This window comes from Aspergillus luchuensis, chromosome 4, assembly GCF_016861625.1.
Source record: "Aspergillus luchuensis IFO 4308 DNA, chromosome 4, nearly complete sequence".
In the NCBI taxonomy this organism is placed as follows: domain Eukaryota; kingdom Fungi; phylum Ascomycota; class Eurotiomycetes; order Eurotiales; family Aspergillaceae; genus Aspergillus; species Aspergillus luchuensis.
This window is the reverse complement of record NC_054852.1, coordinates 2,162,490-2,187,071: the sequence shown is the minus strand read 5'-3', so window position 1 is coordinate 2,187,071 and position 24,582 is coordinate 2,162,490. Positions and strand designations below refer to the sequence as shown.

At 52.1% G+C, this 24,582-nt stretch overlaps 9 protein-coding genes across 9 annotated transcripts; 4 read left to right on the top strand and 5 right to left on the bottom strand.

The window, feature by feature from the left end:
• Nucleotides 1-3,108: 3,108 nt before the first annotated feature.
• Nucleotides 3,109-3,714, top strand: AKAW2_40751A (uncharacterized protein; the record flags this gene model as incomplete). Its single annotated transcript, XM_041689115.1, has 3 exons — nt 3,109-3,169; nt 3,277-3,336; nt 3,560-3,714. 3 exons carry the CDS (start codon nt 3,109-3,111, stop codon nt 3,712-3,714), a joined length of 276 nt encoding a protein of 91 aa, XP_041542831.1.
• Nucleotides 3,715-5,721: 2,007 nt separating this feature from the next.
• Nucleotides 5,722-7,569, bottom strand: AKAW2_40750S (putative MFS transporter; the record flags this gene model as incomplete). The annotated part of the gene is made up of 9 exons (XM_041689114.1): nt 5,722-6,039; nt 6,103-6,187; nt 6,244-6,413; nt 6,465-6,868; nt 6,921-7,023; nt 7,068-7,149; nt 7,197-7,272; nt 7,319-7,451; nt 7,507-7,569. The coding sequence occupies 9 exons, from the start codon at nt 7,567-7,569 to the stop codon at nt 5,722-5,724; spliced, it is 1,434 nt and encodes a 477-aa protein (XP_041542830.1).
• Nucleotides 7,570-8,284: 715 nt separating this feature from the next.
• Nucleotides 8,285-10,096, top strand: AKAW2_40749A (tRNA-ribosyltransferase family protein; the record flags this gene model as incomplete). The annotated part of the gene is made up of 8 exons (XM_041689112.1): nt 8,285-8,533; nt 8,599-8,849; nt 8,911-8,994; nt 9,073-9,393; nt 9,443-9,500; nt 9,549-9,626; nt 9,674-9,861; nt 9,913-10,096. The coding sequence occupies 8 exons, from the start codon at nt 8,285-8,287 to the stop codon at nt 10,094-10,096; spliced, it is 1,413 nt and encodes a 470-aa protein (XP_041542829.1).
• A 270-nt stretch (nt 10,097-10,366) lies between these two features.
• On the top strand, nt 10,367-11,428 carry TMP1 (thymidylate synthase; the record flags this gene model as incomplete). Its single annotated transcript, XM_041689111.1, has 1 exon — nt 10,367-11,428. The coding sequence occupies one exon, from the start codon at nt 10,367-10,369 to the stop codon at nt 11,426-11,428; it is 1,062 nt and encodes a 353-aa protein (XP_041542828.1).
• Nucleotides 11,429-11,581: 153 nt separating this feature from the next.
• On the bottom strand, nt 11,582-11,920 carry AKAW2_40747S (uncharacterized protein; the record flags this gene model as incomplete). Its single annotated transcript, XM_041689110.1, has 1 exon — nt 11,582-11,920. The coding sequence occupies one exon, from the start codon at nt 11,918-11,920 to the stop codon at nt 11,582-11,584; it is 339 nt and encodes a 112-aa protein (XP_041542827.1).
• A 1,012-nt stretch (nt 11,921-12,932) lies between these two features.
• AKAW2_40746S (histone deacetylase hosB) lies at nt 12,933-16,244 on the bottom strand (the record flags this gene model as incomplete). The annotated part of the gene is made up of 1 exon (XM_041689109.1): nt 12,933-16,244. The coding sequence occupies one exon, from the start codon at nt 16,242-16,244 to the stop codon at nt 12,933-12,935; it is 3,312 nt and encodes a 1,103-aa protein (XP_041542826.1).
• A 1,016-nt stretch (nt 16,245-17,260) lies between these two features.
• Nucleotides 17,261-17,623, bottom strand: AKAW2_40745S (uncharacterized protein; the record flags this gene model as incomplete). Its single annotated transcript, XM_041689108.1, has 1 exon — nt 17,261-17,623. One exon carries the CDS (start codon nt 17,621-17,623, stop codon nt 17,261-17,263), a length of 363 nt encoding a protein of 120 aa, XP_041542825.1.
• Nucleotides 17,624-20,165: 2,542 nt separating this feature from the next.
• On the top strand, nt 20,166-20,984 carry AKAW2_40744A (YggS family pyridoxal phosphate enzyme; the record flags this gene model as incomplete). The annotated part of the gene is made up of 1 exon (XM_041689107.1): nt 20,166-20,984. The coding sequence occupies one exon, from the start codon at nt 20,166-20,168 to the stop codon at nt 20,982-20,984; it is 819 nt and encodes a 272-aa protein (XP_041542824.1).
• A 257-nt stretch (nt 20,985-21,241) lies between these two features.
• Nucleotides 21,242-24,243, bottom strand: AKAW2_40743S (AP-2 complex subunit alpha; the record flags this gene model as incomplete). Its single annotated transcript, XM_041689106.1, has 4 exons — nt 21,242-21,349; nt 21,420-23,338; nt 23,395-23,729; nt 23,792-24,243. The coding sequence occupies 4 exons, from the start codon at nt 24,241-24,243 to the stop codon at nt 21,242-21,244; spliced, it is 2,814 nt and encodes a 937-aa protein (XP_041542823.1).
• Nucleotides 24,244-24,582: the final 339 nt, after the last annotated feature.

Here is a 24,582-nt window from a genome sequence, read left to right as displayed (position 1 = left end):
AGAATGATAGGCTATCGATGGAGGAAAAACGGATGGTCAAGGGCGACACGGCGGCAACACGTCATGCCATCGTGTTGCGAGGGGAAAGACCGGTTTGCAACCGGCGCAGTTTTCATTGACAGGGGTCGCTAGCCGACCACTTGGCTCTAACGACGATAACGACCGCAAATGATGATGGGATTTCCTTTTTCCTTTCTTTTTTGTTTTTTTTTTTTTCTTTTTTCTAAATTTCTCATTGGGAATTAGCAGGGGAGGGGGGGGTGGTTCGCACTGAATTTTGGTTGGCTCATGTGCTCTAAATTTTTCTTGTTTACTTCTTCTTGGTATTTGCGCAGCTGAGGGGAAGAGGGGGTGGTACATTTGGGCGGTTGCCGGAAGGACAGACCGGCATGATTGGCGATGATGTGTTACAGGAACCGGAGGGTCGTGCAGGTTCGGATGAGGGGGGGTTTGACTGACGGTGGTGTTGGTGATGGTGGTAGTGGTGGTGGTGGTGGTGGTGGTGGTGGCAGTGGTGCTTGCTGGATGTAGTTTAGTAGTTACTACCTAGCAGTACTTACTACTAGTAGTACTAGGCAAGCAAGTGGGTGGTGGTGGTGCTGCTGTGAACCTGAGTTGGCTGCCTGTTTCAGCCTCACCTTTTCTCTCTGCTGGCATCTTCCTGGTACTATTTTGAATTATGATCAGCATTGATCTTGGGGATGACGCTTGCGCATGTCAATTTAGAATGCTGCATATCTCATGAACCTAATGCCTAGCCAGCCAGCCACCTTGGACTTTTTTTTTTTCTAATTACTCCCGCCAGCTAGCTAGCTGTCGACTCTTGCTGTCCCGGCCGGGGAACAGGACCCGCGATTATAGTTCGTTCCTTGTCTGCCTGACTTGTTCAACCCCTGGTCTGGACCAGATCAGATGGCAAGCGAAGTGGACAACATGCATGATCTGGCTAGGCTTGAAAGGGGAAAACAATTTAAAAAATTATCCAAGAAGATAGTACTGCTGTGCTGATGAATGTACACCAGAAAGGGAAGTGACGGAGTTGAGTGGCAGCCAGGTACACATCCACTACTACTTACTACTACTACTACTATTCCAGTATGTTACGGGACAGTGACATGATTACTGGAACCTGGATGACTTCTTCTATTCTTCGATACTATCTTCTCTACCACTGCCCAGCAATCGTTCTAATACTCTACTCAACTCCATCTCCAGATGAAACTCCGCTCCAAACTACGATGATGCGGGGCAGATCGAGGCTCGTCGCCAAAAAAGAAACGCAACGGCGCGTCGAATCAACGGGCTGGTCGCCGCCTCGAAAAGCGGTTCGTGGAAACGTTCCAGCCTTCCCCGTTGTTTGGCGCGCTGGTTATCAATCTTGCTTGCTTATGCAGGTTCTTCATCACTTTCCACGATTTCCTTGCTGCTTCCAATAAACTAACAGAGAAAAAAAAATAATTAACACAACACCCCCCGGTCTCTTGTCTACCCCCTCCCCTCCCCCTTCCCTTTCCCCATTAAGGTGGTTCGCAAGTAGTCGCATATTGCAAGCGAAGAGAGATTGAACTGAAATGATGCACGTATGAATGCCCAACACAATGCCAGAAGAAAGCAACGAATCATGGCATCTCAGCTGCCGGAAATGGTCTGGGTCAAGCATACCCAGCTCGCTCTTCGCTGGCAATTTGTGTCTCCCTCAGAGTGATTCTGATGCACAAGCTGGCCTTCCAACATTATTTTCTGTTTTCAGACCCCTGCTGAAGGTTTCGCTTTTTCCCCCTTCCGGGTTATAGTGATGCCATCAAGCAAGCTCTGGCCACCCTGGAATCTGCAGCCCCCTTCCCGATAACAAGTACCCATGCAGAGCGGCCCGGTCAATGACCGTTTCGTTCTAGGGCTGAGGGTAACCATTTGATGGGTCTAAAAATTGACAACGGCTCGAATTTTTCTGATTTGAGTCTTTTTGATGAGCTGGCATGCTGGTCTTTGGGCCCGCTTCCAATATTCTGAGTGGCCCAACTGGTCGACATAAAATTATACTCTGGCTTCGATTCGTCACTATTCGGTCTATGGGTCCTCCTTCCTCCGCTTTTGGGCAACTACTAGGCCTTCCAGGTTCCCCGTCAACCGTCCCATGCCTTCCAGAAAGAGACGGTCCTCCTTCCTGAAGAGCGTCTATGAGGCGAGTGGCTTGTTCCTACCCGATGTATACATCGTTTGCGGCACAGGAGATACAGAACTCGAGCCACGATGACCGGGAGTCCAGGCGTCCTTTCTGAGTTGTCAAACAACACTGGCTGCGAACTGGCAGATTTTTGGTTTTACCCCCTGTATCACAGCTTCATTCCTTTGTCTTGGATTATCCCCCCATCACACCCCCCTGTCTGTCAGTAGATCTGGCCTAGGTGGAGACTAGCGGTCCTATTCCCTGTCTCCTGGCGTTTCTTCAAGGGCACACATTCAATCGGCGTGCGCCGGCCCGTTCCAGCTTGCAGCCTCAAAATGATCCGCATGTACTCCATGCAACTGGCGTTCCCTGAGTGGAGGAGGATAAGGAGGGGGAGAAATTGCTGACACTGTGCCATGTCCACATCGGCATGCATAAGCCCGTCCGTTAGGTTTGATGATTAGGTTCCGTGTTTGTCACGCCAAACTGGTCCTGCTTGCACAGTGACAATTTGGGGTTTGGGAGAGTGGCCCACAGTTTATATGACTCCCCGCTTCCCAGGTCTATCGACGCTGTTCGATTGAAAGGGCAGACCAGTTCGCAAACTTCCCCAAGCAAAGTCAAGACGAAGCAACATAGCCGGGCAAAATTTTTCTACCTTTTCATCTTGAACCTCATTTAGTCCTGTTCATTTCTACTTTGACAGATTTGACCATTCATTGGTGTTGTGTGGTCGAAAACCCCCCTTCCTATTATTTTCAATTACTCAGGGTGTGAAGTATTGTCTGCCGTGTGAGAGAGTTTTGTTCTCCAACCGTTGTGGGATATCGAACCCAAATCAGATCTGCGCTTTGATTTCTCTTTGGTGAAAACCCAAAGCCAGTCATTCTTACCAATTGTTTTCTCTACTACGAAAAACACACATACACACATCCTTCATCATGGCCACCAAGACTTCGCAGGCCGCAAAGGAAAGCAAGCTATGGCAGGACAGACTTAAGAGTATGCCCCACTCCGCTGCAATAATCTTCCTCTCTGCACTTTCGACTTAGCCGTTACGGCGGCCCCCTTCTTCGTCCAAGTCAACTAACCCTGATTCCCTCACAAAGTATACTGCCTGGAGAACAAATTGGAGGAGCCGTTTTACAATTACGAATCTGATCGTCGAGGTGAGAAGCCCTTTCTTCCTATCCCCCTCCCTCCCCCCCAGCCGTCAACTCTCCTGATTACCCCTCGTTGTTGGGAGTTCCTTGTTCTTTCCTTGCCCCTCACTGCTTGCTGTTGCCCACAGTGTGCCTGTGATGGCAAAGCTAAGCTCTGCTTCACCGACTTTTGAGCCTCCCAATTTCAAGCAAAAGGTCTGGTTATACTGACGGGTGTGTCGCTGCTCAGGAGGTCGCACAGCTTGGACCTCCAAGGTCACCGTTCGGCACCATGTCCCGGGAGTCCCGTGGACGATTGCGGGACGATACTTCTTCGATGGTGATAATAATGCCCGAGAAGATGCTGCTGAGGTCGCCTGGAGGAAGTTGACCAACAACCCTTGATGTCCGTCGAGAGGCTGTATTTCTAGATCTTGTCTGGATGTTTACCGAGAGAATGACTCATGTCTCTCTCCTCTCCCTCGCTCTCGTCTATTCCGGTTCTTTTATGATTCTTTTATTTTCTACGCTCAGTTTGATTGTTATGTACGACGCCATCCGGATTGATGCCTACTCCTCGGGTCTCGCAGACATGTACAACACTTCGGATGTCGACAATTGACCTTTCCCTCTTCGTTCTCGAGACTTGTTTGCTCTTCTCCCGCTCGATTCCCTTGATTATTCCCCAACGCAGAATGGCACGACAACGGTATGGGGTGGAATGTGGACATGGCTGAGGCTCACTTCCTGCGGGAAGAAGGTTACCGTTGAGCGGATGAACCTTGGCCCCTGTCTGTTCTGCAGTGTGCCCTTGCCGGAGTCGGCTCGGATGGTCCGGTCATATTGATTTGATTCAATCCGCAGGCGGCGAGCGCATTTGACAGTCCTGTTGTCATCTGTGCCAGTTCTTTAAATCCGACAGTCGGGCCCCGAACGAATGCTTTAGGACGACAGAACAGATTCGTGCGATGTGCGAGCTTTTTGGCATTGTGACCGAGTTAGTTTTGAGGCCTTCCTTCTCTTTCCTCCTTCATCATGGTAGCAATTCATACTGCCGGTCTTTTTTTTTTTTTTATCTTTTACTTTCCCTCCTATGCCCGCTTGGCCATGAAGCAAAGAGGCGCCCATCGCCCATGCATACAGGACAAGCGATCGTCAGTGCGGAGCAGAAGCGACTTGCTGTGCGCCAACTGAATGCTGGTAGGGGAGGGAGAGGATTTGACAAAACAACAAGAAAAGAAAAGGAAAAAAAAATCTTTCTCTTTTTTTTTTTTTTTTTTTTTTTCTCTTCATTTGTAGTTCTCACAGCGTTTATGGGCGGAGTTGAGGGAACATCTCGGGAATTGTTTTCTTTTCATCTATTCCAGACCGTTGTGTCTTTCTTATTTTTGGCGACAGTGCCTGGTTGGGAATAGCCCCTCCATGGATTGGTGTAGAGACTAATGTCTGTCGGGGTTCAATTTACTTTTTATTTTTTCATATTTATCCCATCTATTTTTGAATGAAGTCATGCTTTCAATTTAAATATTTTTTTGGTTATCTTTCTATTTGGGAACCGAGCAGTTCCTCAAGACCAGTCCAGTCAATCAGTCCGTCAGCGCTAAGTGAAGAAAAGAAAAGTGGAAGACCCTCAGGTCCCACCGCCAGTTCGGGAGTTTTGTCAGACGCGGAAATATCCACAGCACCCATACCCCTGGGATGCCAGGCCTGGATAGTGCTTAGCGGGTGGTGTTCAATAGTGGTTGCTGGCCCCTATAACTCTCCAGGAGAAGGGAGGAAACCTTAACTTTTTCTTACCTACTGGATATTGGCAAACCAGACCTCTGGTTTAGCAACCCGTCATGGCCCTGAGCTTAACCTTATTTCCTTCACGTGTTGTGCCCGCCCGCCCGCCAGTCTCTCCGGTTCCATGGTTCGCATGCCAATCATTCATTTATTATTCTCCGTGGGGACCCGCGCACCCTTAACACCAAACGGTAGATGGCAATTAGGTATGCCATGGCCTCTGCTATCTACTTCTGGAGACAGTCTTTTCTCTGCAATATGGGGCACAGTTGCTCCAATTGGCATCAATTGGCATCCACCGGATTCCTTGTTTTGAGTTGGCGAGAACTAACCGCCTTTTTCTTTCTAGTCCATTTTGCTTTTTTCCTTTTCGCACTAGCATGACTCGTTCACCGTCCTACCTCTCGAGACTTGGGCACGAATTACTCTAATTGCACAATTGGCGGTCGAGGGGTGCTGGATCCATCTGAGAAGAACCTGGGAAGTAATATGGTGGATATGAACCATTGTTGCTGGTGAGTATGTGCCTCCAATACAGGAAGGTTCGCCAGACTGACAGATCTCCCCAACTTCAATTATATACTATTCATGATATACTAACATGATTACTAGCACGCGGTCAATCAATCAATAGGCGAACCTTTCACCACCCTTGGTCCCCTTGTTCCTCCATCCATAATACAGTCGCAGCAGAATACACCCCACCGTAACCATCAGCAGCAGCGCCGCATTCGTCCAGTGTCCCGTCGGATAACCCTTCTTCTCCTCGTCGGACTTGTATATCCATACCCCTACGATTTGTCCCGGCGCCCCGAATGACACGTTCAATGCAATGGCTAGGCCAGTCCCTGCTGTCGAGCGGATATTGGCAGATAGCCAGCCGAGTAATGGCGGGATGCAGGCAAAGGAGCCGCTTGCTGCGACTACAAGACAGCCGTATCGGTGCTGTTGCCGGAATTAGTGGATGGTCTGAATAATGGCTTGATTGGGTTGAATGCTTGCGCGTACCAAGTATGCGTCTGCGGGAAGGACAGCCGATGCGAGGAAGCCCATGGCTCCGATAAAGGCAAAGAGGGCGGAGTGCAGACCACGGCTGTGTTTCGGTTCATATATCAATATCTCTCTGGTGGGAAGTACATGACTACATACCTGTTGAAGTGGTCGGCGGACCATGCAACGACAGTAGTCACCACATAGGCAGCAGCCCATGGCGGTACTGTCATGAGTTGGGCCCGCAGATCCTCATATCCAAGGCCACTAACGATGGCAGGAGTGAAGAGGGAAAGACTGGAGAAGGGGGTCGAGATGCCGAAATATACCTATACCAGCATTGTTAGGGTCTGTTCCTGATTCGTGCGGGGAGGACTAACTATATAATGCGCGTATAGTCTCCACTCCGTCAGGATCTCCTTTGCTTCTTCCCAGCTCATGGCCTTGGCCGCTCCATGGGAGCCTTCCTCTCTCAATCGGTGGATAGCAAGATCCTTCTCTTCCGGGCTGAGCCACGACGCCGACTCGGGATAGTCAGGGAGGAAGAACCAAACGAGGAATGCCGAGGCACACGACGGAGCGCCTTCGATGATGAACAGCCATCGCCATGCTGATAGCCCGCGGACCTCGTTCATATGTCCTACGCCGTACGCAATGGCACCGCCGAAAGCACCCGCGAGGGTGGCGGATGCTAGGATGAGAGCGACGCGCATGGACCGCTCTGAATTGCGATACCAGAAGGTCAGGTAGTAGACGAGTCCGGGGAAAAGGCCGGCCTCCGTGGCTGTCATGTCAGGGTCAGCAGGTCTCACAGAAGTCGATGTCCGGCTATTTACCTCCGAGCAGGAACCGAATACCAGTCACTTGGGAGAAGTTGTGCGAGCCGCCCAAGCCCATTGTGGTAGCTCCCCAGGACAGCATGAGGAATCCGATCCATCTCTGCTGGCGTTAGCCTTGCTCTGACTGGGATGGGTGTGACTTACGCTGGGCTTCAACTTTTTAAGCAGATAATTGGAGGGCACTTCGAACAGCGCATACGCGATCAAGAACACCATGAGCGCGACACTGCAAATTAGCAGTCGTCCAGTCAACTTGACAGCGGAAATACCTACGTGTACTGGTACGAAGTCATATGCGTCTCCGAGAGGAGATCGTTGCCGGTGTCTTGGTTGAGGATTTTGGCATTTCCTAATATGTCAGTAGACTATACTGCATGCCCTAGGATGTCAAGTACCTATGTTGGAACGATCCAGATAGCAGAGAAGATAGATGCCCGCGCAGAGTGGCACAATTCTCAAGTCTTGCTTCCAGACCAGGGCTTTCTCGCGAGTGTTGAGTTCTATCCCAGTATAGCTCTCTTGCGTGACCTGAATTGCCGTTAGAAGACTGTGATGTGAGTAGGAGGAGAGCCAGAGAGCTCACTTGCGGAGCAACTTCAACATCCTGGACGCTCTCAGCATGGTCCAAGTTCTTTTCTCCACTCATTGTGGTGTCTTGAGTAAGACGGGCCTGTCGTGAAGCTCAATAATGGCGAATCAGTAGCAGCACCCCTCGTTGCAATAGATTACCACGTAAATCTCCGTGACTCGACCGTGCGTCAGAGGGAGACAGACAGGAAAAGAGAGTGCAGAAATCTCCACACGAGAAGACCGACAGACCGGCTGACTCCAACTCAGTCCAGCTTAGCTAGCCCCGAACCGGCGGCAGACCGCCATCCCCAAAGGCGACTTGAGCTGCATGGCTGCTTGCTAGTGGCTGATCGGCAAAATTGGCTCAGTTGAGCGGAAGTTCCTTTTGCTGCGGGCGAGTCAGTTGGGTATGCAAGGTTTGTTTGCCATTGATTGATTGGAAGGAAAGAATTGGGCTTGTAATCTTTCATTCTCTTGAGCAGTTGAGAATGCACTCGTAGGTAGATGTGGAGATGTCCGTCCTGGACTGTCATGAAGATGAGAATAGATCTTCTTCTCCAGGGAATCCTCCGCAGGGACCGGCAATACTTAGAAATGGGGGGAGACGGAGTAAATGCGGGGAAGATGTCTGTATTGTAATTCTGTATGATCGTGACAGCATTCCTAGATATAATACCAATCGATGCAAAACATACAAACAAGACAAACACCACTGATATTGATCCAAGACAAGAAAGACAAAAAGAGTCGCTGACAGACCAGAGAATGCCATGCTTCTGGGTATTACATGAATGTATGCCCGAGTCACCCCGCAGAATTGGATAAGAAGCTGCCGCTCAGGCACCATACTATCCACCACCTCTGCAACCTTATATAATTTGGCAGCAACATCAAGCCTTGCCCGCATCACACACCCCTCGTCAGCTCCAGCTCCGAGCGGGGCTCCTACTATCGCAACCATGTCGACTGCCACGACCACCACTCCCACGCGCAAACCCATGCCCTCGGCATTGACCTTTGATTTACATGCCAAGTGTTCAGTATGCTTGCTACTCCGATCATGTTGAGAGTAAAACATCGTATACTGACTACTATCTATACCTAGACAACAAAAGCACGCGCCAGTACCCTCCGCCTCCCCCATGGCGATGTCCCCCTCCCTATCTTCATGCCCGTCGCGACCCAGGCCTCCCTGAAGGGCTTGACGTACGACCAGCTTCGACAGACGGGCTGTCAGCTCTGTCTGAATAATACCTACCACCTTGGATTGAAACCCGGGCAGGCGGTGCTGGATGCCGTAGGCGGGGCGCATAAGTTGCAGGGATGGGATCGGAATATTCTTACGGATAGTGGAGGGTGCGCTTGATTATCGCCTATACCTTCTCCGTGATGATCGGGATTAACTGACGGAGCGCAGATTCCAAATGGTGTCCTTGCTTAAACTTGCCACTGTTACGGAGGAAGGTGTACGGTTTTTGAGTCCTCATGATGGCACACCGATGTTAGTTTATCCCATTTTCCTCGGGGGCTAACTGTGTTTGTGTGGTTGGCGAAAAGCTAATGGTAGTTTTATATAAAGGCTGCTCACCCCCGAACATTCGATCTCGTTACAGAATTCGATCGGATCCGATATTATCATGCAATTGGACGATGTGATCGCAACCACTTCGCCGGACCGGGCGAGAATCCATGAAGCCATGGAGCGTTCCGTTCGCTGGTTGGATCGTTGTATCGATGCACACAAGTACCCGGAGAGACAGAATCTGTTTTGCATTATCCAGGGTGGACTGGATTTGGAGATGCGGAAACAATGTTGCGAGGAGATGGTGGCGCGAGATACACCGGGTATTGCCATTGGTGGTCTTTCTGGTGGTGAAGCGAAGGAGGACTTTTGCAGGGTGTATGTTGTATCCTTTGTCTGTCTATGTGAGTTTGGGCTAATAGGTTAGGGTGGATACTTGCACGGGACTGCTCCCGGAGAAGAAGCCGCGATATGTGATGGGAGTGGTAGGTTGTTCAGTTCAGAGGGTGTATGTTGCAGGCTGACCTGGTTAGGGCTATCCGGAGGACTTGATCATGGGAGTTGCGCTTGGCGCAGACATGTTCGATTGTGTCTGGCCGACACGGACGGCTGTATGTTTTTAAATTCCCTTTTGATGTACCTTGACTGATTTCTTTAGCGCTTCGGCAACGCCGTGGTCCCGACAGGGACATTGAACCTGCGCCACCGGTCTTTCGCAGAGGACTTCCGGCCGGTGCAGGAGGGCTGCACCTGCAGCATCTGTCTCCCGAAGGAGCAGGGTGGACTGGGTATCACGCGGGCATACCTGCACCATTTGGCGGCGAAGGAGACTGTGGGAGCACATCTGTAAGTTGCTATTACAGACGTGTGTATTGTATGATGTATACTAATGGACAGGCTTACGATGCACAACGTGCACTATCTGCTGTCGCTGATGGGATCGGCGCGACAGGCCATCATAGAGGACCGGTTCCCGGCGTTTTTGCGCGACTTCTTTGGGAAGTTGTATGGAGAGAAGACTAATTACCCGGAGTGGGTAGTGACTGCACTGCGGGGAGTGGGAGTAGATTTGATGAACTAAGATACCAGATACCAGTTGAAATAGAGTCGTATGCTACTGTTCCATCTATAAGATCTATACTTTGTTCCTCCGAGATCGGATATTACATCCGACGACACGGTCACATGACTACGTGGCGCGTCGCGGGCGCGTCAATCCATCATTTACTCCTCCATCCCACTTCACCCGGCGACACATTCTACACATCACTTATACCCAAATATCAAGATACCACAACACATAACACACACAAAAATATCAAGAAATAGCCACTACAGAGAACTATACAAAATGGCCCCCTCAGCCGAAACCCTCCCCACCCAGGAGTCAACTCCCCAACCCACTACCACCACCAACACTCCCCAGCCCATTCCCCACGACCCAACCCACGAAGAACACCAATACCTGAACCTAATCCGCCGCATCCTCGCGGAAGGCGAGCACCGCCCGGACCGCACCGGCACCGGCACACGCTCGATCTTCGCCCCTCCGCAGATGCGCTTCTCTCTCTCCAAACCCTCCACCACCACCTCCGAAGAACCATACACCCCGATCCTCCCCCTCCTAACCACCAAACGCGTCTTCCTGCGCGCCGTCCTCGCCGAACTCCTCTGGTTCATCTCCGGCACGACCTCCTCCGTACCCCTCAGTGACGCCGGGATTAAAATCTGGGACGGCAACGGCTCGCGCGAATACCTCGACAAAGTAGGACTCTCGCACCGGGAAGTCGGCGACCTAGGGCCCGTGTACGGCTTCCAATGGAGACATTTCGGGGCGGAATACGTCGACGCTAAGACAGATTATACCGGTCAGGGCGTGGATCAGTTAGCCGAGGTGGTGAAGAAATTGAAGGAGAATCCGTTCGATCGGAGGATTATCATGTCGGCGTGGAATCCGAAGGATATGAGGATTATGGCTCTGCCGCCTTGTCATATGTTTGCGCAGTTTTATGTCAGGTTTCCGGATGCGAAGAGGGATGAGAGGACCGGGGTGGTTAGGGATGGGGAGTGGGGGAAGGGCCATTTGGATTGTTTGTTGTATCAGAGGAGTGCCGATATGGGGCTTGGGGTGCCGTTTAATATTGCTTCTTATGCGTTGTTGACGCATTTGTTGGCCCATGCGGTTGATATGGTTCCCGGGACTCTGGTGCATACCTTGGGTGATGCTCATGTTTATTTGGATCATGTGGAGGCGTTGAAGGAGCAGATTGAACGTGAGCCCGTGGCGTTTCCCGAGGTGAGGATTAAGAGGGACGATAGGGGTAGTGGGGTTGTTGATGGGTGGAAGGAGGAGGAGTTTGAGGTCATTGGGTATAAGCCGCATAAGGCGATTAAGATGAAGATGAGCGTTTAGCTGGTACTATACTGCGTATATAGAGAGTTAAACCAGTGAGTGATAGATGAATATGTTTAGATAGCAGCAAGTAAGTAAACAAGCAAGGGTATATACTCTACATCCCCCCCCTCTACACCATAGATCAAAATCCCTCCCCTCCGGGAGGCTTCTCTATAAAATCACCCCCGCCCCCCTCAACAAAACAACCGTATCCCCAGACTTCACCTTCGCACCCACACTCTCCCCAAACTCCAAAAACACTCCCCCCTCAACATGAAACACCCTCAACTTCTCCTCCTCCCCTCCGCCCCGATTATTCACATTCTCCACCTGCAACCGTCTCGCCGCATCATCCAACACCCTCCCCACCTTCCACCTCTCATCGAAGAAAAAGTCTCCCCGCGGGGGATCCGTCGCCGGCTTATTTGTCGTCTCGCTCGTCCCCACAACATGTAAATAGATCCGTTTGTCACTGGGGATGTTGTTCTCTCCCTTGGCGGTGCGTTTCATGCTGTTCAGTTGCACTGCCCGGCTGGGTGGTTTCCTCCCACTACCACTACCACCACTACCACTGGTAGAAGAAGAAGAAGGTTTATTCCCCCAAGCGCGCAACTTCCCAAACATCGACTTCAGCGTATCCGTCCCTCCCCCTACATTATTCCCTCCTCTAGCACCATTCCTACTATTATTATTCCCCACAGGCCGACAATCATGCCCCTCCCTCAACCGATGTCTGAGACAATACTCCTTCCGACACTGATCGCACCGCACACCAGGGTCAGTGAGAGTATTAATGAGTGTTTTGCACGAAACATGCGCGCATTGATCTGCGGTGTATATATTGGGTTTTTGTTGTTGTTGCTGAGTTGTGGAGGTTGTGGACGGTGAGGGTGAAAGTCGGGCATTCGGGCATTTATGCGCTGTTTCGGTTCTGTGCTCGAGACAATATGTTCCCTTGCAGGAGGGGCAGCGGAATGGGAGGAAGTCGAGTTGGTTGCAGGTTGGGAGGGAGCAGTGGGAGCCGATGGCGTCGAGGTCGGCGTCTGCTGCTGTTGCTGTTGCTGTTGATGATGAGGAGGTGGTTTGGTTGGGGGTGGGTATTGGGGACATTTTTGGTGGTTTTTCTGAGTATGGGTTTGGTTTGAGAGTGGGAGGTATGGAGAGGAAAGGTTAGGGTTGAGATATATGGAGAGAAGAATACTCCGTAGATTGAATAGAGTAAGTAAATGTTTAATAATGTTCTTTCTGGCAGATGCTGGAAGCGCCTGGCGGCGGGAGTCATGCGGAGAGAGAGGCAAATGACTCAGCGTGGCGGTGCACAATTTTATCTGATCGGATCGGAGATTGCTCGGAGATATGTGTAGCACTCAATCGATTAATTATTCTGCTAAATTTAATTCTTTCTGACATAGAGAGGAAAGAAGGAATGACATGGAAAACTCCAACACGAGGGGTATATCAAACAAGTATCAAAGTATCAAGTCCAACACAAGGAAAATCAATGAGTGAATCACAACGATAATTAAGTATTACCTCCCTTCTGCTCCTCCTCCTGCTCATCCCTCCGTACGGCCTCTGCAAATGGTATCACCCCGCTCGACATCATGACCGGCAATCCATCCCGCGCCAGTGTCATTCCGGGAGGAGAATATAATGCCGATGGCGGACGGCCTGGTGTCAATGGTGGCGACATGACCATGCTAGCTGCAGCCTCGGGTTCACTTCTGTCCCAGCCATGGGTGGCACTGCTTTCAACTTTGCTCACGGACGGCGGTGACGAGGTTACAGGCGTGACGATCGATGGCTCGTCCTTGGCTTCGGTCTCTGATTGAACTGCCACTGGTGCGGGCTTCGCTGCAGACCGACCCGCCTTTGAAGCCGAGCTCAGTGCCCGACCAGCGGGCTTGCGAGGCGACTTGGGGGTCTGCGTCTGCGTCTGCGTCTTTGAACTGGCCTTGGAGGCCGCGCGCTTCCGCTCTTCCGCTGCTCGTCTCTCTCTTTCTCTCTCCCTGGCTGCGTTCTCTTCTGGCGATGGGACCTTCAACTTAATATGCAGCTTGCGAACCCCGGCTGTCAGACCGTCCAGATCATCTTGGGGCCCATCAGGATTCGGCGACCCTTCGCTTTCTGCTGAAAGAAAAGCCGGCGGCACTCGCGGCACAGGAGGCGTATTCGGACTCGAGGATAGTCGAGGTGTGCTGGATTGTGAAGTACTGGTCTTGCGCACCGCGGCACTCGACGCGGGTCTGGGCCCGGTCGGCTCTGGCGTCGATACTGCTGACCCGGCTCCTGCACTCTTCCTGCGGGCCACGCGACCGGGTGTCTGTACTGCAGAAGCTGTGTCTGGCGCTGTGTCGATGGTGGTTCTCCGACTGCCACGAGCTGCAGTGCGCTTGACTGTCTCGGCCGGAGGCGAGGCAGGCAGCGAGGGCTTGGGCTTCCGCACGCGGAGCTTCATCCGGCTGTCTTCTGCGGTCGACGCCGGAGCCGTAGCTGTAGCCGCTGCTGCAGCTGCCACCGCAGCCGTGGTCATGGTCGCGCTTGTGGAGGCTGCATCCGCTGCTGTCTGACGCTCCCGTCGCAGGCGCGATGCCTCGGCATTGAGCTCTTCTGGCCGACAGCTTGTCGTCTGCCGACCGGTCGGGACCAGGACCTTGCATAGTTCATGCGTGGCAGTCGCCCAGCCGACTGGCGGGGGTGGAGATGGTGCTTCCGGCTCTGGGCTCGAGTGCGAACCGGTCGACCTGCGGTCTCGTGGGGGATTGACTACTTTGGCAGAAAATGACTGCGTTGTGGTTAAGTAGGTCGGTACAGCCTTCTCCCGGGGCTTGACAGGTGCAGCCGGCGAATAAACCAGCGCCTCCAGTTCCTCCAGCACGCCTGGTGCCCACCACTCACTGTCGTACATCGGTTCAGTCACCGACCGCCCCTCTGCCGAATCAGACAGGCCCAGACGATCTGTCATTTCCGATGCGAGACGATCAATCTGCCGCTCATCCAGATCATGGGTGCTGCCCTTTGCATCTCCCAGCCCAGACAAATGACTGAGCACACCGCTGGTCAATGCACGATTGCTGTAGCCGCCCTCGAGGACACTGATGATTCGCCCATCCGTCCCCAGGCCCTCCTCGTTCGCCATCCGCACCACGTCGGCCGTGAACCTGGCATAAAACTCGGTGGGCACGTTTACCTGGTGGCGCTGCATGCCGGCACCCTCCCACTCGCTCGCGTCAAACCCGGCTGAAATAAAGATGGCTGCCTTCGGCGGAGGTCCATTGGGCGTGTTGGCCAGCCGCTCGGTATGCATGCGCAGGAACGCCCGCGCCTTGTCGATCAGCACAGTGTACTTGGCAGCATACAAGTCCCAGAATTCTTTGTCCGACTTCCACGGCTCCAGATGCACGTTCCAGATGGACTGGCCATGGGCCTTGTCAATACACACGCTCGCGTTGCGCACCTTTTCCGGCTCCCCCATTTCACACGGATAGGAATTGATGTCGTGCAGACTAAAATATCCCACCATGGTCTTTCGATGGGCGGCCGCATTCCGTGGCGCGGTTACCGCTTTGTGATTCTGCTGCCAGGCGATATCTTGTGATCCGTCTCCATGATGCAGATCAAAGTCGAGGATGGCGGCATGGGTCAAGTCATGGGTCATGGCCGCATACGATATGCCCACATGGACGTTGTTAATCCAACAGAACCCTGACGGATAACCTGCAGAACAATGATGACCGGGCGGGCGGATGCAGACAAACGCTCGCTTGGTTGGGCCCGGACCCATGACCGCGTCCACGCCTTCACTGACACCTCCCAGGGCGCCTTCGAACGCGCTCAAGGATTCCGAGCACAAATAGAGGTCTCCTTCGTGAAAAGCAGGGGCATTCGTGGCGGCGCTGTCCTTGCCGGCGCTGCGAGGGCGGACCAGCTCCTTGCCGTTCAACGCAAGCCGGGATTCGGCTGCATCGCACATGGTCTTTAGGTCCTCCATCCACTTGGACCCATGCACGTGCGTGACAGCAGGCGAGCTGAGCGACAGTGTCCGCGCCGTCTTGCGAATATGGAATGGCGGCACCGGCAGCTGCTGCGGATTGAGATCAGGGTGAGGAGCGAACGTGCCTCCTGCATGTCGCCGGGCTAGTCGAACATATGCGGCCGAAATGCCCAGCACGCTGGCCTGGATGCGCTCGGGACGCTCGACGATAGAGTTTAGCGCCGCGCGGGAGGTTCGCGGGCGCGAGAAGCGATGGCCATAACACGCATCATGGACGAGCACGAGTGTCTGCGACTGTGGCTTTGCGGACTGATGCCAGGCCACTTCTTTGCGAAAGGACTCTGCTGCGATGGATGCTGCTGCTGCTGCGAAAGAATGCTCCGCCGAAGCTGTCCGATGAGCCTTCTTGGCCATGTTTGGGTGGGTGGCGGACGCGCTCGTCGGGGAGGTGCCGAACGAGGATGAGGAGTGTCGCGATAAGCTGGGTCGGGGTGAAGTGGACGCTCCACGGTTAGAACGTAGCGACGCGGTGGATGAACGTTTCTTTAGGCTGGGCGAGGACTTGCGACGCTCATCGGCCAGGGAGCTGGAGCTGGGAATGCGACGTGGGGTGGGTTGCGCCTGGGTCGCGACAGCACGCGCGGGGGGATCGGAGGGCGACAACAAGGCGGCTGACGAGAGTCCAGGAGATGAGGGAGGCAGGGACATGTCGTGTAGCGAGGGATAGCTTAGTCTCTGAGTCGAGGCAGTCGCGTCGTCTGTAGACAGCGGGGGCTCGGTTGCTGGGGGGGATGAAGCCGCAGTGAATGAGGTGGGCTCATGGCGCTTGGAGGGGTCCATATTGGGCCCATCGGGGGGTTTGTTCAGTGGATGTTCTGGTAGGTGGAGTAGAGAGTAATTTGGATTGGTAGAATTATAGGATTATAGAATTTAGATAGAAATAAAAGAGAATTATATTGCGATGAGAGCTGGTAGGTGAGGAGGGAGTTGAATACTCAGGGATAGATAGGGAGGAGGAGGAGGAGGGGGGAAGGAGGGAGAGAGGAGAGAGGAAGAGAGACAGAGAGTGAAGGAAAGGGAGGCAGACAAGATAACAACAAGCACGGGAACTCAAACCCAATACCCTCCCCCCATAAGTCAAATCATTCAATTTGCATTCCATCGAATCAATCAATGCAATGCAGGGTTTCCCCTCATTCTTCAAGCTTCAACAATCAAGCTTCCAACTTTCCAGGTTCAGGGGCCGGCGATCCATCCGGGATTGCGCTCCACTTGGGCTCTCTACTTAATCTCTACTTCTACGTAACTGGAGATACTCAATACTCCTCAAGTCACTACTGCTGCATCTAAAGTAGTTCTTCCAAGGGTGTCTTGCAGGAACCTGTCGAGAATGTGACCCATCATCCCTGACCGGGGCCAATGTGGTTTCCAATAATCACTGGTCAGACAATAGTCGATCGTCTTATTGCTGCCCCCAAATAATCCATGCATCATCCGGGGTTCGCGCATCACAATCAGATCGTTCCCGATCCGATCGGAGCAGTCAATCTATCTACAATCCCATCCAGATAACATACATTGTCACCCCAATGTATAAAACCCCTCCCAAAAATAAAACACCAAAGAGAGGGTATGAAGAAGTCTCTTTTTTCTCATCGGGATTTGCAAAGTCCCGCCCGACCTTGTGAAAAGCAAAAACAACAATAAACCCCGAGAAACGCCCGAACCGAACCCACCCAAAGGAGAAAGATGATCCATGCATCCAAACACCGGTGCTGATGATTCACAGAATACTCCCAATTCACAAAGGAAAATCAAACGATTGAAAAAACGCACTTGGCCACGTCAAAGGCAGCTTAAAAGGTCCGCGACCGTAAGCTAGCGAACAAGGACCATCGCTTCTTCCGTGGAGTCGGCAAGCTTTGCTCGCTGGTCTCGCTGGAGGCGCTGGGCTCGCTCCTGTCGCTCCTGTCGCTCTTGTCTGTAAAGCTCAGCATTGAGAAGCGTTTGCGATCCTGTTTGCGCTCCTGCTTGCGCAACTTGCGTTCCGACTTAAAGCCGTGGGTTGCGTGTCCGTAGCAGAAACAGTGCATGTGGACCAACTGAATGGACGTTTCGGGACAGTAATTGTTCTCATTGTTGCGCGAGGAACAGAGCTGTTGGCCGGCATCTTCTTCACATCGGCACCATTCATAGACCATAAAGTACTGGCGACACATCTTGGAAATGAAGGGGGGAAGGGGGGGGGTTGAGGGCAGAGAAGCGGGTAGTGTGATTGATGAGTTGGTGATGGGAGGCAGTGCAGAAAAAGTAAATTTCACAAAATAAGAAAGGAAAGCGAGAGATCAAATGTGCCGGAAGTTTAAACGGTCGAATCTAGATCCACCAAGAAGCAATTCGTGCCCAAAGACCGGCCGCGCTGAAGAGGGTTTGAGTCGGTGTGGATTTGGTGCGGGATTCTTCTGACTCCGCGGTCTTCCGGAGAGGGGGTTGAATAGAGAGGTGCAAGAATGTACTCGGCCGTACTCCTTTTTTGTGTGGTGAAAATGCGGGTAGTAACACTGCTTTCAAAGCAGGTGGATTCTTGCTGGCCGTGTCTCGTAAGTTGAAAATCTATTCTGCGTAGAAGCTGGTGGACGAGAGGCGGTTTATAGTTAGGATATACACTAGATGACGATGGAGGGATGGAGATCACTCGGCGTTCCGCGGGTCTGGACTGGGCGGTTCGGATTGAGGGTCAAGCGGTTTGTTGGAAGAGTTGATATGACGCACTTCCAGCACAACTAGGCTGGAGGGATGACAGTCTCCGGGACTGTTGTATCAAAATCGAGTATGGGAGGTAAATTCCCAGGTTCATCAATGCGTGTTCAGCAAGAAGAGGGGGAAAAGTTGTGAGGAAGAGGAGGTGGTGGGGAGGAAGAGGAAAGGCGAAGGGGAGCAGAGCGTTAATGAGGGCAAGGGAGCCAGTCAATCAGTCAGTCGGTCGGTCAGTCAGCGGAATTCTAACCACCACTCCATTCAAGCCGACTGGGATGATCAATGAAGGCAAATGACGGCAGAGTGTTTCTTTAAAAAGAGCCAGCATGAGAGAAAGGGCAATGAATGACAATGCAGCAGCAAAGAGCCGTCCAGACAGTTGGTGCAGAGCGAGTGTTTGACGTCAGCTGCAAGCGCTGTGGTGGAGTAGGGCGTTAAAGAGTGTACCAAATGGAAGGATGGAATGATGGGCTTCATGCAGGAAGGGAGGGAAGGGAAACGGTGAGAGATGCAGCAACCCTGGTTCATCATGACGAAGAGGAATCGACGACTACTTTTACAAATGCTCACTGGCCCGGCTACCACGGAGAATGAGGGATGATCGGACTGTCGTATCGATCGAAGCCCAAGCCAACTGGGACCTAGTCTACTAACTGCATTGCCTAATTCGGATGGCTCCTGAGTCCTTTTCTTACTTAGTGTTACCCTTTTCATTTGGATTTTCTCTTATAAATCGCTTTTTTTGTTATTTTTTCTCGAAATTGTTTGGTTCAGTTCCGTGATGGTTCCCCGATCCATCCGGGTTTTGAATGTCACTTCAGAGTTGTGGTCAGTGGTACGTCAATTTAAGGAAACATCAAACAAAAAAAAAAAGGCACAAAAGGGTAGCAAAATCTGCTTCAACCATGGAAAGAAACGAGAACGAAGAGAAAAAAAAAATGTATTAATAATAATAAATCAGGGGGAGTATAAGTTGTTTGTGTGCGCGTGCATCAGGGGGTAAAAAAAAAAGGGAAAAGGAACACCATTATGAAAGGAATAAAACGGACCGGATAGGAATAGCAGTCGAACATCCGGCGAGTCGAGGTCTAGGCATCTGTATTTCTTTAGTACTTACTATGTTTAATAAGGAGATAATGTCGGACATAAAACCCCCGTGTTGGTTTAAGTTGGTTTGCTAGACCGCTCCGAAGAGAAAGAGAGGGACTGCGACTATTGTTTGTTACCCACGAGCTCCTCCTTCAGCCGAGATAGTCAACACTAATGGTCTCGGAAGACAAATAGTCCCTTGACGAAATGGAGCCGGATGGAGTCGATGGAAATTGGCAGTGGGTTCGGGAGTAAGACGAAGGTCTGACTTGACAGCACCCCCTTCTCCGGGCGGCGGTTTTGGGAAACCAAAACGGGCTTCCTAGTGTGATCTACCGGCAGAAAGTGGAAAAATAGAAAAAGAGAGGGGTGAAAGGGGGGGGAGGGTAAGGAACAACGTGTGGCTTTGTCGTTGCATGCTGAGATCTGGAGGGGAGAGAGGGAATAATGACATCAAGAAGTGGCATAATAGTAGATCATCTAGAACAACACCACACACACACACGTAACCTCGAACTCTAACCCCAAACCCATGGACTGTCGACTTCTTCGAATCTGCAGAATGACGACACGACTGATTGATTACTGATTCCTGATTAGTTAATCTGGAACTAATCAACTAGCTAAGCTTAGTTAGCACGAACTGTCCCCCCTCTTCCCCCTCTTAGTCAGCCACGTGCTCTTCGGAACAATAAAGCCGAATCCGAATTGAACCTCACTCCATCACGTGTAACACTAACACCCAAAGCAGCCTAGCGTGGTAGCTCTGCATCAGCCCGAACAGTCAATCTTATCATCACCTGTTACTGTACTCTGTAACTTGGACTACTGTTCTATCTCCTCATCCAACCTCACGAACCAGAGATCCCCATATAACACAACCAACGGAGGAGGGAGAAATTAACTACTACAAAAATGACCACCTCAATCCGCCCCTCCACCCCCACCCGCACCACCACCCTCCTCACCAACCTCGCAACCGTAACAGCCCGCATCAACACCGCAACCACCTCATCTCCAAAAACCACCCCACCCCGTCTCGTCGCCGTCTCCAAACTCAAACCCGCCAGTGACATCCTTACCCTCCACACTACCAACCCACCCACACATCAAACCCACTTTGGCGAAAATTACCTCCAAGAACTCCAAGAGAAAGCCCGTCTCCTCCCCACCACCATCAAATGGCACTTCATCGGCGGCCTGCAGAGCAATAAATGCGTGACTCTGGCGCGAGATACCCCCGCGCTCTGGGCCGTCGAGAGCGTAGATAGTACCAAGAAGGCGTCGTTGTTGGATAAAGGGTGGGGAGAGAGGAGTGCTGAGGTGAAGGCGACGAATCATGAGGAGAGGTTGAGGGTGTTTGTGCAGGTGAATACCTCTGGGGAGGAGAATAAGAGTGGGGTGGAGCCGGGCGATGGCGCGCTGGAATTGTGTCGCTTTATTAGGGATAAGTGTCCCCGGTTGCGGTTGCAGGGGGTTATGACCATTGGGGCCATTGCCAGGTCGAAGGCTACCACGCCGGAGAATGAGAATGAGGATTTTGTGTGTCTAAGGGAGACCAGGGATCGTGTGGTCAAGGAGTTGGGCTTGCTGGGGGAGGAGGCCAAGTTGGAGTTGAGTATGGGCATGAGTGAGGATTTCGAGGGTGCTATTGCTCTGGGTAGTGATGAGGTTCGCGTTGGGACGACTATCTTTGGGGATAGGCCGCCCAAGGATCAGGCCAGGGTGGTTTGAGTCCATTAAAAGGTGTTACGATTCACGACGTGTTCTATAAGCATCATGCATTCTTAAGGGAGGAAAAGAGATGGGAGAGGAAGGGAAACCAAGACAGTAACTTCGACTGCTGCCTGTACATTAAGATGAAAGAAAAGAACAAGCGTCCCGCATGTCCCAGGTATATATGTGCGATATCAATAATAAATACACCCCCCGCCAACTGCCACCTGGCGGAGTACGAAGAATCAAACATGCAGCATGACACACCCCGAGCATCATCGCCCACTGTCTCCTCGCTCTCCCTGTGACAGCTTCTGTTCCATCAGCTTGGCCAATGCCTGCGGCACCGATTCCTGTGTCGCGCGGATCGTGATGCGGTACATCTAAGTCATATAGTCAGCTCACTCCTTGCAGTCCTCGACGGGATTAACATGGTGAAGGGAGCAAACTTACCGATCTCTCATAGTTGGGCTCCAGTCGCAGGAGACAGCCCGTCTTGCCCTCAGCAAACTGGTACACTGCGCAGCCCACGATGTTCTTCGCATTCGGATCCACGTTGTCCAGGATCTTCCACCCAAAGCCTTCCACCACCCGTCGTGTGAACGACTCGCCAATTTCCTTGTGGCGCGCTGTAACGCCAAATGTTTTCTGTGCCTCCAGCGGGCCCCCACCAATCTGCCGCCAGCGCTTGAAGAAATCTTCTGCCGACAACGCTGATGGCTCCATGTATCGGTGCATGAGAATGGGCAGCTGTAACGTGTATGCCTGGAGCGCTCCCGCAAGATATGAAATGCGGATCGTCGGCGCTTCCGTAAATGGCCCACGCCCCTCAACCAAGAACGTCTGCTGCGTCTGACCCACGGCAGGCACCGATGGATCGGGAAGACTCTTCGTGTCTATCTTTAGGTTCGGTGCAGCCGGGTTATCCACCGTCGTCGTGAGGGACCCGATAGAGTAGGACGATTTATTAGAGATGTAAATCTTCACCACACCCATGTGCCCTCGGTACTCGGAACGCAGACCAACTTGAATTTGCGCATCCTCGAACAGCACACCTTCATCGCCAAAGTAAAGTCGGTTGTACCCGATATCCCAGTCCGGCGTGAGATGAGCCGCACTGGCCATGTTCGGCGGCGGGCCTGATGGGGCGCTAAGATCCAGTCCTGCTAGGTCGCCCGATGCCCCCGATGTGGCTGTCGTGCCATTGGCCCCGGTCTTGTGGCCATTAACGATTGTGGTGAAGCTGCGCTTCAGTCCCGTGTTCTGCGCCATGAGCACCTCTTGTTTGTCGGCGTTGGCATCCTTGCCGCCCACCACCCACGTCTTCTTCTCTGTCGTGCCGGCCGTCTTCTGGTGCAGCCGAGAGAGCAGAATCGAGGCGCGCTCTGAGAAGGGTGGCATTTCGTCGCACACCGTCCGCAGAAGGTCATCGGTGGGAAGCGTCGCCAGCGACAAATATTCAAAAGCACGCTGCTGCAATTCAGAATCTGGGGAGTGGCTATACAAACGGAATATGTGCAGAAGTTGAGGTTTGATCTCGGGGAAGAGGTTGACAAATTTGACAAAGGAGGACAGAATCATCGCTCGTGTCGTGTCGGTGCTGGTGATCATCTTTGCTTGCAGCGCCAAGAACTGCTCAATAGGACTTGAGCCTTGATTGTCGGCGATCAGATGGCCAAATTCACCCAGAACATAGCATCCAATCTTCACCAAGCTCTCGTGACAATCGGTCTTCAGATATCCAAGCAAGTTGTGCGCTGCATAAGCCTGCAGCTCTTCGTTGTTGGTCACGATCTGGATTACTCGTTGCCACACTTCCTCGTTGACGTGATCTCCAGCCAGCGACAAGAGCTTAAGGGTCATGTCAATGTACCACTGCGCGTCGGTGGCATACTTCTCGGTGAGAATAGCAACCTTCAGCACCATCTCCTCGCGGATGGCGTAGTCGGCCGTCTGAAGGTAACGCAGTAGCTCGTTCACAATCGGACCGGCGTTTGTGGTGTCGCACATACTGTAAACCAAATCCAGACCTTTGCGCCGAACACTGATATCGCGGTCCCGGAGCGATCCGAGAATAATATTCTGGTGCTTCTTGATCGGATCTAGAGTCTCGGCCCGAGCCGCGAAATGCGTCATGGCTTCCAACCCCAAGTACCGAACATTTGTTTCTCGCGACTGGATGTACTTTCCAAGACGTGTAGATATTTGCATCATAAGGCTGTGCTCGGTATCGAGATGGATGAGGAGATTGATCGCCTCGAAAAGAACGGCATTCTGGGCATTGTTCTGCTGGACATTCTTCGGTGCATCCATGGCCAAGTTCATGATTTGCTGTAGCGACTCACGGATAATCTCGCGAACATGGCTATCCTCTGTTCAGTAGTTTAGTGGTGCACATACAGCCGATAATGATACATGGAAGACATACCTGCTGGAGGATAGTACTGAAGCAACCGCAACAGCTTGACCTGAATCCAAGGACATGGCACGCGGTAGTAAAGGTAGTCGGAGGCAATGTCGTTATCCACCACTATCCTTTTCAGGCGATGTGCGGCCTTGACGTAGCAACCTTTGTACTCATCGGGTTTATCCTGGGCCAATGCCATTACAAGCGAGGTGACCGAAAGCGTGACACCCATATCGGGGTCATCCATCAAGGAGATTATCCGTTCCGCCCAAGCGTTCTGTACAATGTCGGGGAACTTGCGATACAGTCGAAGGAGGGTCAGCGCAGCCTTCTTCTTGACAAAGGCCTTGGAGGTACTAGATCCCAGTCAGTCAGACAGGCAAAAGGCCGACGACAGAAGGACCGTAGAGGCACTCACGGGCTAATCAGGAGCCGATGGACATCTGTCGAAAGCGCCTCGCCCATTTCTCTTCCGCCGACGTTCGCAACCGCGTGCAAGGCTAGACAGTTATTCAACTCATTGTGATCTAACAGATCCTTCCGTATACTGTTGACAACCAGGTGGAGCAGTTCATGCTGCTCGTGTAAAAAGAGAGTGACCGCCAGGTAACCGATCTGCTTCTCGGAGTATTTGGTGGAGGAAATCAGGTTCACGGCCTCGAGGTGACCGAAGTCGACATCGTATCCTTGAATGTAGACGTAGAGCAACTTGCAAACGTATTTCTTCTTCTGATAACCATTCAAACTGCCACCCTTGAACTTCTGCCGAATGTTGGCCAATTCCTTATTCACCCGCTTCTCTTCGAGTTCGCGCGCTCTTGCATTTCGCAAGTCGGCGATGAACTGAACCAAACCTCGCATAGACGACATGTTGACCGATATAGCATATGACGTGAGACCAATTAAGGATCAATTATTAGAGCAGGAAATCAAATCGAGAGCTGTCGAATTCGTCGTTCCTGAACTTCAAGGAGTCATGTAAGCGCAAACACCACGCTAGTGAGAATCCTCCAAATGAGTGTATGTCATACAATCATGTCCAGTCCCTTCTTTCGGGGTTTTTCGTTGTCAATTCCGCTTTAGTGGCTATGGTGCATGGAGCATGGCGCAAGGGCAATGGTGAGCCAAGTGGAGGAGCCGAGATCTGGAGGAGGAGGGGGGGGTGTGGCCTTTCGGAGAACGCGCGACAGGGGGGAGGGTGGGACGGAT